Below are 15,303 nucleotides of genomic sequence, written 5' to 3' on the forward strand. Positions count from 1 at the left end.
AAATTCAAATATTTGGTTAAAAGTCCATTTCTCCTGTTAAAAATTGAACTATTTTACTAAAAATTTATTTTTTTAGTTGGAAATTATATTTGTTAACAGAAAATTTAACTATTAAATTTTTTGCTGAAAATTTATCTTTTTTATTTAAAAACTAATCTTTTTGATTTAAGATTCGTCCTTTTAGTTCAAAATTCATTTAATTGTTTTGAAAATGTAACTATTTTGTTAAAATTTTGTTTTATTTTTGGTTGCTAATTGATTTTTTTTAAAGAAAATTTACTTGTAGTATTTCTGGTTGAAAAGTTATCTTTTTTTATTTGAAAATTCGTCTGTTTTGGTAGAAAATCCACACTTTTTGGTTAAAGATAGGTTGAAAGTTGAACTGATTTGTTAAAAATTCATGTTTTTTTAAATATTTATAATTTTGCTTGAAAATTCAACTATTTGGTTAAAAATTCTTTATTTTTAGTTTTTTTTATTCTTTTAGTTTAAGTAGAAAATTATCTTCTAATTTAAAATTTCATCTTTATTGTTTAATATTCAAATATTTGGTCAAAAGTCCATTTCTTCTATTAAAAATTTAGCTATTTAACTGAAAAATTTTTTGTTTAGTTTAAAATGGCATTGATGAATAGAAAATTTAACTATTAATTTGTTGCTGAAAACGTATCTTTATTAATTGTTAATTTAAAAATTTGGTTAAAGATGCATGTATTTTTTTGAAACTTCGTTTTTCATTTTAGTAGAAAATTAATATTTGTGGTTGAAAATTTATCTTTTTTGGTTGGAAACTAATCTTTTTGATTTAAGATTCGTCCTTTTATTTCAAAATTCATTTAATTGTTTTCAAAATGTATTTATTTTGTTGAAAGTTTGTTCTATTTTTGGTTGCAAATTGATTTTTTTAAAAGAAAATCTAATTATAGCATTTCTGGTTGAAAAGTTATCTTTTTTATTCGATAATTCGTCTTTTTTGGTAGAAAAATAATCTTCTTGGTTAAAATATAATTTTTTTGGTTGGGAATTGAACTATTTTGGTAAAAATTCATTTTTAACAGATTCATAAGTTTAGTTGAAAATTCATCCCTTTGTTTGAAAATTTAATTGTTTGAAAAAAATGTTTTTATTTTGATTGAAAGTTAATCTTTTTAGCCGAAAATTTAACTATTCCATGTTTGGTTTAAAATTTGTATTTTATAGTTGACAATTTGTATTTAGTTTTTGGTAGAAAACTAAGCTCCTTTATTGAAATTTTATGCGATTCATATTGAGTTAAATATGGTACCAATACATTAATTTTATTTAAAAGAATTTTTCTGTAAGCATTTGAATTTCTCCCGCGAAAATATTATTTTTTAACAGAAAAGTTTATTTTTAACCAAACAGTTGTATTTTTATCCAAAAATATAGGAAATTAAAAACCAAAAAAAAAACTAATATTTAGCAAAATAATTAAATTTGTAATCAAACAGATGACCTTCAACAACACCAAAAGTTGTTTAACAAAAAAAATATTTCAAATTTCGACTAAAGAAATAAATTTTTAACTATTCTTGAAAATTAATCTCTTAATTCTCAAGAATAACATGATTTTTTATAATTTGGTTTAAGAATTTGGTTTTTTAAGAAATTAGTTCAATTTTCAACCAAAAAAGATGATTTTTCAAATAAAAATTCCTTATCATATGTAGTGTTTTAGTTTTATTAGTAATTTAATGTAATTCCGGATTAAAATTCTAGCTCGCCCTATTACTTTTGAATTCTTTTGAATTATTTTTCATTCACTGGGAATATTTCGTAATCAAGAAAGGTTTCTCTCCTTTTTTTTCAGCGTTGAATAATCTATGATCATATTCTAGAGGAATCTAAAATCGAATGATCTATCTAATTAATCATCAAAAAAGTGAAGAAAAGCAGGAGTCAGGAATTTTATCGCCTCGACGCGAAGAACTGTAAAATGGGAAAATCGTGTCGATCTTAAAGTGGCACGAGATCGCGAGATGACGTTGAATCTTCGGACTTGATTTTATCACGAGAAAACAAGTGTTTCCGTTGCTCAGTTCTTCATCCCCCCCCCCCCCCCCCCCCCCCCCCCCCCCCCCATGTTTAACGTGACTCTTATAATTATTTGAAACGTTGCGAAATTATAAAAATTGAGCGCAAGTTTTGGGCAAGCTTGAATTCGGAAATATTAATAATTTAAAATTAATAATTAATTTTGGCTTCCAACTGCGAAGGTGATGAGAAGACTGGATGATGGTTGTCGAAGTTGGATGAAAAATTCGATAGATTTGCGGCGGATACCATATTGAAAGCAAATGGTGCTGCCGTACGAAAATCTGTGATTTGTGCAAAGTTTTTTTTTTTTTTTTGAAAATTTGGATCAAGAGGAGTGAAGATTGCTGCCCATTTTTCAACAAATGTGGAGCGATGTTCTTCAGATGGATTTTCTTGATGTGTCTGCTCATCGTTACCGGTGAGTTTATTTTTTTGTTTGTTTTTTAACACTTGCTTTGCTGGTCTCATCAGGGCCGCTACCCAAATAATTTGTTTAAACCGAGAAATAACAGTGAATTTATTTGACATATTTCAGGAAATTTACCAATTGAATTGATAAAATACTAGAATACGCACTAATTTAGCTTTCTTTTAGAAAAAAACTCGATTCATTCTCCAAATATTTATTGCAGCGAGAAAATTTCGGTAAATTCAATATGAATAACACCATTTTTTCCATATATTTATATTTCTTTAAAATTAGAAATTTATTTTTCTTATTTACAGAATGTCTTTCGCCGCATGTCGAATTATGCGAGACCGTACTTTTCATTTTTTTTAATGTTTAACAATCCTGAAATAAATTTAAATATTATATATGCTTTTTGGACATATTTATCACATTTATCGGATTACACTGGAATATTCTGGATGACGTTCAGGGTATTTGCAATAATTTATTTTATTTTATGCCCAAAAGATTAAATGTTTACCAAAAAAGATAAATTTTCGATAAAAAATGGAATAGTTCAGTTTTCAAAAATATATGAATAATTCATTTATTCACGTATAAAATATATGAATTTTCAAAATAAAACTGAATAGTTCAATTTTTAGTTACAAAAATTAATCTTCAACCAAATAAATGAATTTTTAATTAAAGTGATGAATCTTAACAAAAAATATGAATTTCCAATTTTTTTGTGTGTGAAAATTTACATTTTTTTTTTGAAAATTTATCCTCATTAATTGAAAATTCGTCTTTTTGATAGAAATTAATCTTGTTGGTTTAAAATTCATATTTTTGAAAGAATATACAATTATTTTAGTTCAAGATTCATCATTCAGTTGAAAATTTATCTTGATGGTTGAAATTCATCTTTTTGGTTGAAAATTTAATTATTTGGTTGAAATTTAAACTCGTGATAAAAACTAATTTCTTTGGTTGGAGACTTATCATTTTAATTGAAAGTAAATACATACACAATGCATGTTTTTTGTATTTACGGGGCAGTTTTGGCAGAATTCCTGAGAACATTTTTCTGTACCGGAATCAAATTTTACACAGTTCCTTTTTCGATAAAAAGAATAAGACCCCCAGGAACATGAATGATGAAAATCAGATTTTCTTAAATTTATGAAAAAATCTACAGTTGTTTCTCGGTACAATTAATTTAACAATGAAAAATCAACCTAGAATAACAGACAGATCTAAGATCATGAAAAAAAAAATGGATGGAATAAATTCTGTTTAGCTCAGATGAGAGAGGTTACAACAAGCCATCATAAAAAACTTGTCTGGCCTTATATAAACTTGTCTTCTGTCTCATTAATCCATAGAATAAAAGCCAAGTACCGTTAAATTATATTTACTCTCTGTGTACAGAGGATTGATTAAATCGTTTTTGTCGCCTGGAATAGAATTCTAGAAGATCATCCAAAGAATAACTTCAGACTTTTTCCGTGAGAATGCATTCTCAGAATATCCGTGGTCTTTATCCTGTTTGGTAGCCGGTTTTTAAAAGCATCTGATGGTAGAATTTATATTGGGTTGGGCCGAAAAAAAATTCCCTAAAAAGTATAATTAATTTCGATTCGATAGATATGCAGCTTAGCTGTTGACCATCGAAAAAAATGTTTAAAAAATTCCTTGTTTACAGAGTTGAAACATTTCCTTGGAGTTCCATTTTTGTATACATTTTTTGTCTACAAAAAGGTCTTCTCGATTTTGACCATATTTTAATAACATTTTCGAAGAAATAATTGTTATTTAAATAATTAATTAAATAATTCCTATATAATTCACCCCTGTTTTCGGAAATAATTCGCGTACTTGAAAACATTTAAGTGAAAAAATCGCCTAGACCCAGAAATCGAAACTGGAAATTAAAATTTCGCTTTATTTCCAATTTTGATTCGCAGGTGTTGCCAATTTTTTTCTAAATTTATTTCTGAAAAAATTCTAATATTCACACAGACGTTAAAAATTTTTCCGAAAACAGGGGTGAATTACATAAGAATTATTCCTTAGAAAATTATTTTTTCAAATCCACAACAAATTGGGAGCACCTTTTTGATTTCCCGATATGTAAAAAAATTAAAGCCTTCGGGAATTTATAAACTCAGAAATTTTGTACACATTGTTTTCGAGCGCTGATAAACTGCATATCTTTAGATTCCAAATGACCTTTTTTAGAATCCCAATACGTTAAAGATTTCCTATTTTTCCCAATTTTCAAAAAACTTCCCTTTTTTTCTTGACATTAAAAAAAAGTTTAATAACAAAAAATAACATTGATTACTAAAATTCATATTAATATAATTTATGTGAATTGAATTAATAGAACCCAGAAAGAGAAGCAAACTATTTATGTTTTAAAGTTAATTATTTTTGGTTCAGAATTTATCTCTTTTGTTAAAAAATTCTACTATTTGGTTGAAAATTTAATTATTTTTTTGACAATTCAACTACCTTTGGATTTTGGTTGAAGTTTAATATGTTTGTTATTAAAATTCGAGCATTTGGTTAAAAATTTAACTATTTTGTTGAGCATTTGTCTCTTTTTCTTGCAAGTCCAATTTTTTTTTTTTGAAAATTAATTAATTTTGGCTGAAAATTAATTTTTTTTTGGGTTTCTAAGGCTTGGTCTTCAAAAAAAGAGTTTTTAAAACATTCGGCGTTTTAACTTGAAACCCCAATTAAATTGGTCTTTTTGCTTGAGAATTCAACTGTTAGAGTAAAAACTTGAAAAAATTTTGTCGAAAATTCATCTGTTTTGCTTCACAGTTCAACTCAAATTTGGTTAAAAATGCATTTCTTTTCGTAGAAAATATTTTTTGGTTGAACACTAATTTTTTCAACTGAAAATTAAACTATCTTGTTACGAAATTTTCTTTTTTGGTTGAATTCAAGTGGTTTTGATTTAGAATTAAAATTTTTTGTTGTTGAAATAGCATCTATTACGTCTTTTTTAAAATTCACCTTTTTTGTTGAAATTTCGACTATCTGGGTGAAACTTGAACCACTTTGGTAGAACTTAATTTTTTAGTTAGAGATTCATTTCTTTGATTGAAAATTTAATTATTTGATTAAAATTTTTTAAAAATTAATCTCTTGGTTAAAAATTGATCTCTTTTCTGTTTAAAATATCAATTATTTATTATATTTTTTGTTGATAATTTAATTTATTTTTTGGTTAAAAATTTGAAAGTTGTTGTATTTTTTGCAAGTTTTTTTTTGTTCGTTAAATTAAACTGTTTTCCTATTTGAGATCAAAATATTTTTTATTAATTGTCAACTATTATACTCTCGGTTGAGAATTCATCCTTTTTGGATTGAAAATTTATCTCTTTTGTTTTAATATTTCCTATTTCTTTACTGAAAATGCAAGTGTTTGAGTAAACAAAAATTAATCTCTTTTGTTTGAGAATTCAATTATTTCGTTGAGAATATTCGTGGTTTTCGGTTGAATTAAACTGTTTTTTATTTAAAATTAAAATCATTTTGGGTTGAAATATCAACTATTATATTTTTCGTTGCGAATGTATTCTTCTTCTTCTTGAAATTTCATAATTTTTCCAGAAAATTCATCTCCCTTGATTAAAAACGAATTTTTTTTGTTGGAATTGAAACTTTTCTTGATTGAAAATCCAAGGTTCATCTCTTTTGATAACAAATAATTTTTTGTTGAAAATTTAACTATTTTGTTGAAAATTCAGTCTTTTCCTATATTAATTTTATTTAAAAGAATTTTTCGCCTTATTTTCGTGAAAAATCATTCTTTTTCTCCTGTTTTAAAATAATTTTGGGCTGTATTTGTCACTAAAAACTCAATTAGACTCTATTTTGTAAAATCCGATAGAAAATCATTATCCATAGAAAGATATTTGTATGCCTTTTTTTAGTCCCATTAGAGCTCATTACTTTGTGAACTAAAGTCGGGGCCAAAAATTTTGCCAATAAAAAAAGGGCAAAACATCACAAAAAACAGGTTTTTTTCATTTTTCAAAATTGTGAAATATTCAATAAATTATTTTTTACAGGGATTTCTTTACAAATACTTTAGTTTGACAAAAAATAAATATACGTATGCAGTTTTCTGATGCGAGTTCAGTTCCGTAATGAAATTAATGATAAAATAGCATTTTCGCAAGAAATATCATTTTCAATATTTCTGAATTTAAAGCGCCAAGTCTGATTAAGTTTACAAATATTGAAAATATTTCCTGCCTAAGAGGAGGCCGAAAACCCATGTTTTTCGGAATTTTTGTACCCAGAAAATATTGGTAAAAAAAGTTTAAGATAAAAGTGAACATTTCGTTGAATTCGGAAGACTTCAAGCTTTCAGATGCTTTTTATCAAACAATTAAGAGGTTTTTATTGAGCAAAATGCAATCAAAAGAATTGAGGGGTCTCGAATTTAGCAATAGAGAAAGGTTCCTGGCTTTAAAACCTGAAGATAAAAGAATATGAATATCGTCGATTTTACTAATTTAAATTTTTAATTTAGAGACCAAGTAATAACTACACTGGTTTTGACGCGAGAGCAGCTAAACAAAGGTGATCCTCGCACTTGCTACCTATGGCTATTCTGACGTCAAAGAATCAATCGTAAAGCGATTATTAATTTTTAACGTACTCTTATCTACTATTCCTACTCCAGTATAATTACACGAAAACCGAATTTGCTATAAATTATTGAATTCCTTCAGGCAAAAGTTTCTCATTTAGATTCATAAATCTTCTGAAATGTTAAAAAAATTTTGTAACTTTTCATTAAACGTTAATCATTAAAATAAAAAATCATCTGAAAATTTTCTACGTTACATAAGAAAATTTTTTTATTCCCTTGAAACATATACAATTTTGTAAAAGGCCTTTCAATTTTGTTTCAAAATCTGCCAAAATCTATATTTTGTTCTAAATTTTTAAAAAAGCGTTTAAAAATTTTTTTAAATTCTTCGAAATTCTTTTCAAGTTCTGAAAAATTAAAAAAATCTTCCAGATTCTTTTTTGACAATTTCGGAAATCTTATTAAATATTCTCTTAAAATTAATTTTTCAAAAAGAAAATCCTTGAAGTAAAATTTCAAGTGAAGAGAAATGGTAATCGAAATTCAAAAAATTGCTTTAAAATATTCCAGATTATTATATAAGTAGTAGTTAGAAGTAAAATTATAAATATTTAAGAGTTTAAGTTTAAAAAGTGAAAAATTATAGTTACCATGTGATTGATGAAGAAAGTTATTTTATATAAATTATTTTAAAACTTTTTTTTTTAAATCTGTAAAATTATTTAAAAATGCTTTAAAATCTTTAAGGTTCTTTTGACACCTTTGGAAATCTTTTGAAAATTTATTTTTAAAGATTAAAAAAATTAAAACCTTAATAGTTTTATTTAAAATGTTTTGAAATCTGTTTAAATTTTTGCTTACAATTCATTTTTTAAATAAAAAATTAGTACAAATTTTCCCATGCATTTTAACAAAAATCTTGTTATCTTGAAATCTTTCAAAATTCTTTTAAAAAACTTATTTTTTTGAAATCTTTAAAAATCTACATATTATTTTTAATTTTTTTAAACCTTATCAAAATTTAAATTATTTTACAATCTTTTCAAAATGTATAAATATATCTTCATCTCACTTGATGTTTAGTTTTGCTTTGTAATCTTTAAAGAATTGCCTCAAAATCTTCCGGCTTCTTTTTTAAAAACTTTGGAAAGATTTTAAGATTCAAAATTAAATAAATTGAAGTTATTTTGTGAGTCTTTTCAATACTTCTAAGATCTTTTTAGAAAATTCAGTTTTCCTAGAAAATTGTAAAATCCTAAAAACTAAAAATTCAAAATTTTTGAAAAGCTTTTAAAATTGTTGTTGGAAATTTTCTAAATATCTTTGAAAATTGTTTGAACTTTTCCTAATTTTTTTGTTGCAAAATTAAAACTTAGAATTTAGAATTTTCCAAATTTCTTTTCTGAAAATTTCGGGAATCTTTTTCCATACTCCCTTTAAAACATTTTTTCAAGATTTAAGATCATTTTTTATTTCCCTAGGAATCTTCAAACTGAATTTGTATGATCTTTTCAACGTTTTAAAATTTTATTTGAATGTGATTTAAAATCTAAATTTTGAATTAAATTTGTTTTGAATTTTAAATTATTTTTGAGGTTTTTTCAAAACTTGTAAATATCTTTTAAAATGATTTGAATATTTCTCAACAATACTTTTAAATCCTGCAAAAGTAAAAAAATTGCTTAAAAATCTTTCATATTCTTTTTTGATAATTTTAGGGGAAATCTTTTGACATTTTTAAAAATATTCTCAAATATTCAACTAAAATTAATTTTTTAGAATGAAAAAATTATTTTCTTAGAAATCATAAAAAATGTATTCTCTTGAAGTAATTCAGAATTCTTAGAAGCTTATACCATCTTTGGTTTGAAATATTAAAACATCTGCGTTTTGTTTGAAATTAGTATAAATTTGCCTAACATTTAAATTATTTTTTTAACTTCGAATCTTGCACAGTTAAAAACTTTTGCTTTGAAATTTTCGACATTCTTTTCCGTAATTTTAGTAAATTATTTGCAATATTCTGAATTATTTTTAAATATATTCTTCAAATTCATTTCTCAAATAAAACATTTGAAATGTTCACAGGAAGCTTAATGATTTTCTTTCGAATCTTTTTAAACCTTTCAAAATTCTCAAAAAGGGTATTATTTTGTAAATCTTCAGAAATATATATTTTAACAATTTTTTAATCTTCTCAAGATTTAAATTATTTTTGAGTCTTCAAAACTTCTAAATATCTTTTGAACTAATTATCTTAAAATCTTCCTGAATCTTTTTCGGCTTATTATAAAACCTTTAAAACTAAGAATGAATCTTTAAAACACGAAGTCGTTAAAAATTTTCCCAGAAATCGTATGTTCAGTACAGGCAAGTTTTTTTAACCGGTAGCAACAGTAACAGAAAATTCTCAGTTTTTATCCATAATGTCAATTTTCTTATTTCTTTGAAAGTGCTAATTTTTGTAAAAAATTATAGTGTGGTAGCAAAATGTTAAGAGCAGAATTATTTTCCAATATTAAAAGTCATTTACAAATAAACTTTGCTCTTTTATCAATAATATTTAGAAGCATTTAGAAATAAATTTCATCATGAATTGAAATGACTCACTTGGAAGTTTTTATTTACAAAATAGATTTAGTGCAAAGTTCGTTATCTGTATTAATTTCAGGCAGTATTGCAACTATTTAGGGCTTCAACAACAATGTCACTAATTGGATTCCAAATAAACGAAAATTTTTTTTTTCGGTTTTGAAAATTCATCTCTTTTATTGAAAAGTGTTGTAATTGTTTTGAAAATTCATATCTTTTGATATAAAATACTTCTTTAAAGGTTTATATTTTTTTTTGAAAATTCGTGTTTTATGGTTAAAAATGTGACTTAATTGGTTGAAAGTTAACATTATTAAAAATGCAGTTGGAGATTTATAATTTTGGTTAAAAGTTAATCTGTTTGGTTGAAAACTTAACTGTTTTGTTTGAAATTCGTTTTTTTTTTGTAGAAAACTTGAATATTCTGATAGAAAGTCCAAATTTTTGGTTCAAAATTAACTTTTTTGCTAGAAATTTAACACTTTTTTACAAACCATGTTTTGTGGGTTTAAAATTTATATCTTCTGTTAAAAGTATTGTATTTCATTTGAAAATGCATATCTTTTTATAAAAAAAAAACTTCTGTAGAGAGTTCAAATATTTTTTGGATAATTCGTGTTTTATGGATGAAGGTTTACCTCACTAGGTTGAAAGTTGAACTAAATTGTTAAAAATTGAGCATTATTTTGTTGAAGATTTTTAATTAATTATAACTAGTTACCTTTTTTCGCTACGTAACGTAACTGTAACTACTTACTCAAAAAAATTAACTTACCAAACACTGGGTTCAACCGTAGAATATTATTATTATATAAATAATAAAATATTTAGTTGACCCAATTGCATTTGTTTCTTTTAACCAAATATGTTGGCAGATGGAATATTCGGTTAATTCAACAACAAAAAATTGGGTTGGGTCAATCAAATATTTGGTTGAATCAACCAAAATTTATCTAATTCTTCCAAGTTTTTATTTATATCCAAGAAAACAGGTTTTTTGTTTCAAGATATTTTTTTTCTGAGTGTAAAACTGATTGAGATTTTGAAACTTTCAATGTTAATTTTCAGAAAAAATACTAATATTTTAAATATTTATTAGCAAGCAACATGTAACATTTGAAGGGAAGAGAAATGGGCATTTCTAGTAGTGAAGTTGTAACATTTATCTTTTACAAACATAAATTATTATTATTATTATTATGTAAGACTTGCTACAATTATGTTGAAGATGAATTCGTTGTTGTGCAACATTAGTGGTATCAGATTCCAGATAATTTTACATGCAAAATGTTCATTACTCAAAATTGCAGTGCAATTAAAATCACGAGATTCAGATTGCTAAGAGATGTGGTATTTCCGAGTTTATTTGTAACTTTCAAACATTTTTAAAGATTCAAGTATGAGTAGAGTTTCCGATTTTAAAAACTCTTCGACAGAAAAATATTAACTGGGAAAAAAATGATTGAATTGTTCATTTTAAATATAATTTTTAGTCTATAAATTGTCAAAATTCATATTTAATTATCACAGGCTGCAAAGACTTTTTCGTATTGCCCTTTTTTCTATTTTTTCATCTTTTCTCGCAGAAATTAATTAATTTAAAAAAAAAGATTTTTTGTTGAAATTTTTTGTTCAAATGAAATTTGTGGGAATTTTCTTTCCTAACTCAAAAATCTTGCAACTGTTTATAAGAGAGAAATGTATAACAAAAGACATTTTAAATTCCTATTTTTTAGTTAAAAGTGCAGCTTTTTGGTTGAAATTTAAGTTACTTTATTATAAATTCTTTTTTTAATTGAAGATATATTTCAGATGAAAATCATCTGTTTCGTAGAAAATTCAGATATTTTCTCGAAAGCTTATTTTTTTCTTTTAAATTTTTATCCTTGTTAGTTTCAACTATGTGCAGGGAAATTCATATATTTCGTTGAAAGTTTGTCTTTTTTGGTAGAAACTTAGTTTTCTTGGTTGAAAATTCAACTGTTTGATTGAAACTTAAATTATTTTGTTAACATTTTTTATTTTGAATAAAGATTTAATATTTTCGTGGAAAATTACCACTGATAGAAAATTAAACTCTTTTCTTGGAATATTTTTGTTTGAAAAATTTATTTTCCATTAGTTGAAAAATGGACTATTTTTTTGGTATTTTTAAATTTTTGGCGGACAATTAATATTTTTTGTTAAAATTTCAACTATTTGGTTAAAAGTTCATATATTTTGTTGAAAATTCGTATCTGGTTGAAAATTTGTCTTTTTTGGTAGAACATTAGTTTTCTTGATTGAAAATTCAACTGCTTGTTTGAAACTTTAATTATTTTGTTAACATTTTTTATTTTGATTGAAGATTTAATATTTTCGTGGAAAATTACCATTGATAGAAAATTAAGCTGTATTTTTCTGAAAAATGTTCCTTTTTGGTGGAAAATGAATCTTCTGCTTTGAAAATTTCTATTTTTGTGTCGAAAATTCAACTGTTTTAGACAAAAAGCGTTTATTAACTTAAAAATTAAACTTTTGGGTTGAACTTTTTTTCTTTCTTTACTAAAAAATCTTGAAACCAAATTTTCTTGATTGAAAATTCTGCTTTTTTGTTTAAAATTCGCGTTTTTCATTTAGACATTCCCCTCTTTGGAAGAAGTTTCATCTTTTTTGTTTAAAAATGTAAGTAGAACTATTTTTTTGTTTATTTAAAAATGCATCATTTTACTAGAAGGTTTGTCTCTTTGGTTGAAAACATTTTGAAAGTTCGTCTTTTTTGGTAGAAGATTAATATTTTTAATTGAAAAATCATTTTTTCAGTTGAAAACTCAACTATTTGTTTTAAAATTAATCTTTTTGGCTGAAGGTTCAACTATTTGGTTAAAAATGGATAAAAATAGATAAAACTTTTTAACCCTCTTTCAGAAACTCAATATATCGGGAGTAAGTTCTCATTTTTTATTAAAACTGAAGATAAAATTTTGTATCGCAATCCGCATTCGAACCTGTTCCCATTTTTGGACAGCCTCACTTTGAGACTGTTAACTTCTACATCTCGAAAGTGGGCTTCTGGTTGATCTTTAAATGGAGATTTCATTTTTATAGAATGCTTTTTTGCTTTCCTGAAAAATGGCTATTTTTTTGGTTATTTAGCTCTGTACTGCCACCCTTCACTTCACAGTTGTTTTCTATTTTTTTCGGATTTTAATATTAGTTTTCTTTTACTTTCGCAAGCTATTTCTTGGGCCTTGCGCGTGATATGCTGAAAATGAGGATATCCGTGACTACCAAGCAATAAAAGCAAATAAAACGATCCCTTAGAAAGTGAAGCGTGATAATCAGCCTCACGCAGTCTCACAAGGGAATATTTAAAAACAGTCGGCTGGCCTTACTCGGAATTACTGGGAATTGGTTCACTTCTTCAGATTAAAACTTTTTTACCCTCTTTCAGAAACTCAATATCTCGGGAGTTAATTTTCATTTTTGAGTTAAACCAAAGATTACATTTTAGATTGCAATCCGCAGCCAAGTCTATTCCAGTTTGTTAGATGTTCAACAGACACTTATATTTTTTCGAAACTGAAAAACTTTTTCTGATCAAATTTTAACATTTTTCTTTGGCAAGGTTATTTCTTGAGCCTTGGGACTGATGTGAGGAGGATATCCGTGACTAGCGAGCCATAAAAGCAAATAAAACAATCCCTTAGGAAGGAAGGAGTGGTGTGCATGAAAGTGAAGCGTTATAGTCAGTCTCACAAGTGAATATTTAAAAAGAGTCGGCTGGCCTTACCAAAGTGAAAGTCTTCTCCGATCCCATTCGACTCTTGGGCCTTCAGTTCCCCGTTCCACGGTCTTCTTCTGGTTTTACTGATTGTGAGCCAAGAAACACGCATGCCGATTCCCGGAAATATTCCTCAGACATTATGCGATCTTTGACATCACACTTGAATTGGAAGTTGGAATTGGAAACCACCTGTTTTGTAAGAATGCGATTCGAGAGCCGATTCACTCCTCGAAGCTTCTCCAACCAATTTAACCTACTTCGCATTCAAGCTTCCAAACTCTCCATTTTATTTCGTAGCAGAGCAAGGAAATCGAAACCAGAAATAAGACTTTGAGCCGGCCCCAATTGAAAATGATTTTTCGTGTACTTTTACTGACGTTTTGATGCTTCGGATTCCACCAGTTTTCTTGTTTCTTTCCATTTTAATTTTTATATCCGAGAAAAAGCAATAAGAAAATATTGAATTGAACCCTATAAACGGGTTTGAAAACGACTTTAGCCGCCACCAATGGAAAACATGTACCATTATTAACGTTTTGATGGTTCGGATTCCACCAGTTTTTTTCTTTCTTTCCATTTGAATTTTTATATCAATATATAAATATTGGATTTAACTGTATAATATACTTCAAACACATTCTTTTTAAATGGAAAGTCTACTATTATTTTTTTGCTTAAAAATTTTGTTACTTGGTTGCAACTTTTATTGTTTGGTTGAAAATGTTATTATTTTGTTGAAAATTCAATCAATTTTTCGTTTTTAAGTTAGAAAATTCTTCCTTTTGAATTTAAAGTCCTTTTATGATGGAAAAGTAATCTTTTTAATTGGAAGTTAAATTCTTTTTAATTAAGAAGTCTACTTTCATATTTCGAGTTGTATTTTTGGTTCATAATTCATCACTTTTCGTTAAAAATTTAATTATGATATTGAAAAATCAACTAATTTATTAAAAATTAATGTTTTTGGTTAAGGGTTTATCTTTTTGATTCAGAATTTAAATATTTGATTGAAAATGAACTTTTTTGTTGAAAATTCCACTTTTTCGTAGAAGATTCGCCTTTTCGGCTGAAAAATTTCACAATTTGGTGGAACTTTTTTCTTCATTTTTGATGCACAAATTTTTCTTAGTCGCAAATTCCTTTTTTTGCTTGAAAAATCATCTCTTTTGGTTAAAAATGTAAATGTTTGATTTTAAATTAAACTGTCTTAATTGGTGATTCATTAAAAATTTATTTCTTTAGATCAAGATTAATTTCTTTGACTGCAAATTCGTTGTTTTTTTTTCTAGTTGAAAATTCATTCCTCAGTTGCAAATTTCACTTCCATTACTGGTAAAAAATTCATCTTTTTTGTTCAAAATTGGTTGAATATTGATTTATATCATTGAAAATTAATCTTTTATGTAGAAAATTAATCTTCTTAGTTGAAAATACATCGTTTGGGGTTAAAAATTTAAAAAATTTGGTTGTATTTTTATCCTTTCTTAAATGTAAAATCTTTCTTGGTTGAAAATTCTACTCTTTTGTTTAAAATTGGTATTTTTTATTTGAACATTCATATTTTTACGTTTAAAATTTATCTTTCTTGACCATAAATTAACAGTTTTTAAAATTAATCCTTTCGGAATAAAAAGTTAAATCTTCTTGAAAAAAGACTTTTCAGTTTTAAAATTCAACTTTTTTGCTTAAAATCATTATGTTGCTTTTAAAATTAAACAATTTTGTACAAAAATGAGCTATTTGATTTAAAATTTAATATTTGATTTAAAAATTCTTTTGTTTTAAAAAATTCATATTTTTATTTGAAAATTAACAGTTTTGTTAAAAATTAATCTTTTTTGGTAGAAAACTAATCTTCTGTGAGAAAAATTAATC

General features: G+C 25.6%; 1 protein-coding gene across 2 annotated transcripts in view; it reads left to right on the forward strand.

Moving 5' to 3' along the window:
• LOC117169590 (tyrosine kinase receptor Cad96Ca) overlaps positions 1–15,303 on the forward strand; it is a 91,268-nt gene that overhangs the window by 4,348 nt on the left and 71,617 nt on the right. The window contains exon 2 of one of the 2 annotated variants that reach the window (XM_033356038.1): positions 2,238–2,476. In XM_033356038.1, the coding sequence (XP_033211929.1) occupies positions 2,431–2,476 (46 nt within the window). In that variant the 5' untranslated portion in view covers positions 2,238–2,430. Of the gene's footprint in view, positions 1–2,120; positions 2,477–15,303 lie in introns of those variants that run through there. The other variant, XM_033356037.1, reaches the window with a different exon arrangement.

Source organism: Belonocnema kinseyi, chromosome 3, assembly GCF_010883055.1.
Source record: "Belonocnema kinseyi isolate 2016_QV_RU_SX_M_011 chromosome 3, B_treatae_v1, whole genome shotgun sequence".
In the NCBI taxonomy this organism is placed as follows: domain Eukaryota; kingdom Metazoa; phylum Arthropoda; class Insecta; order Hymenoptera; family Cynipidae; genus Belonocnema; species Belonocnema kinseyi.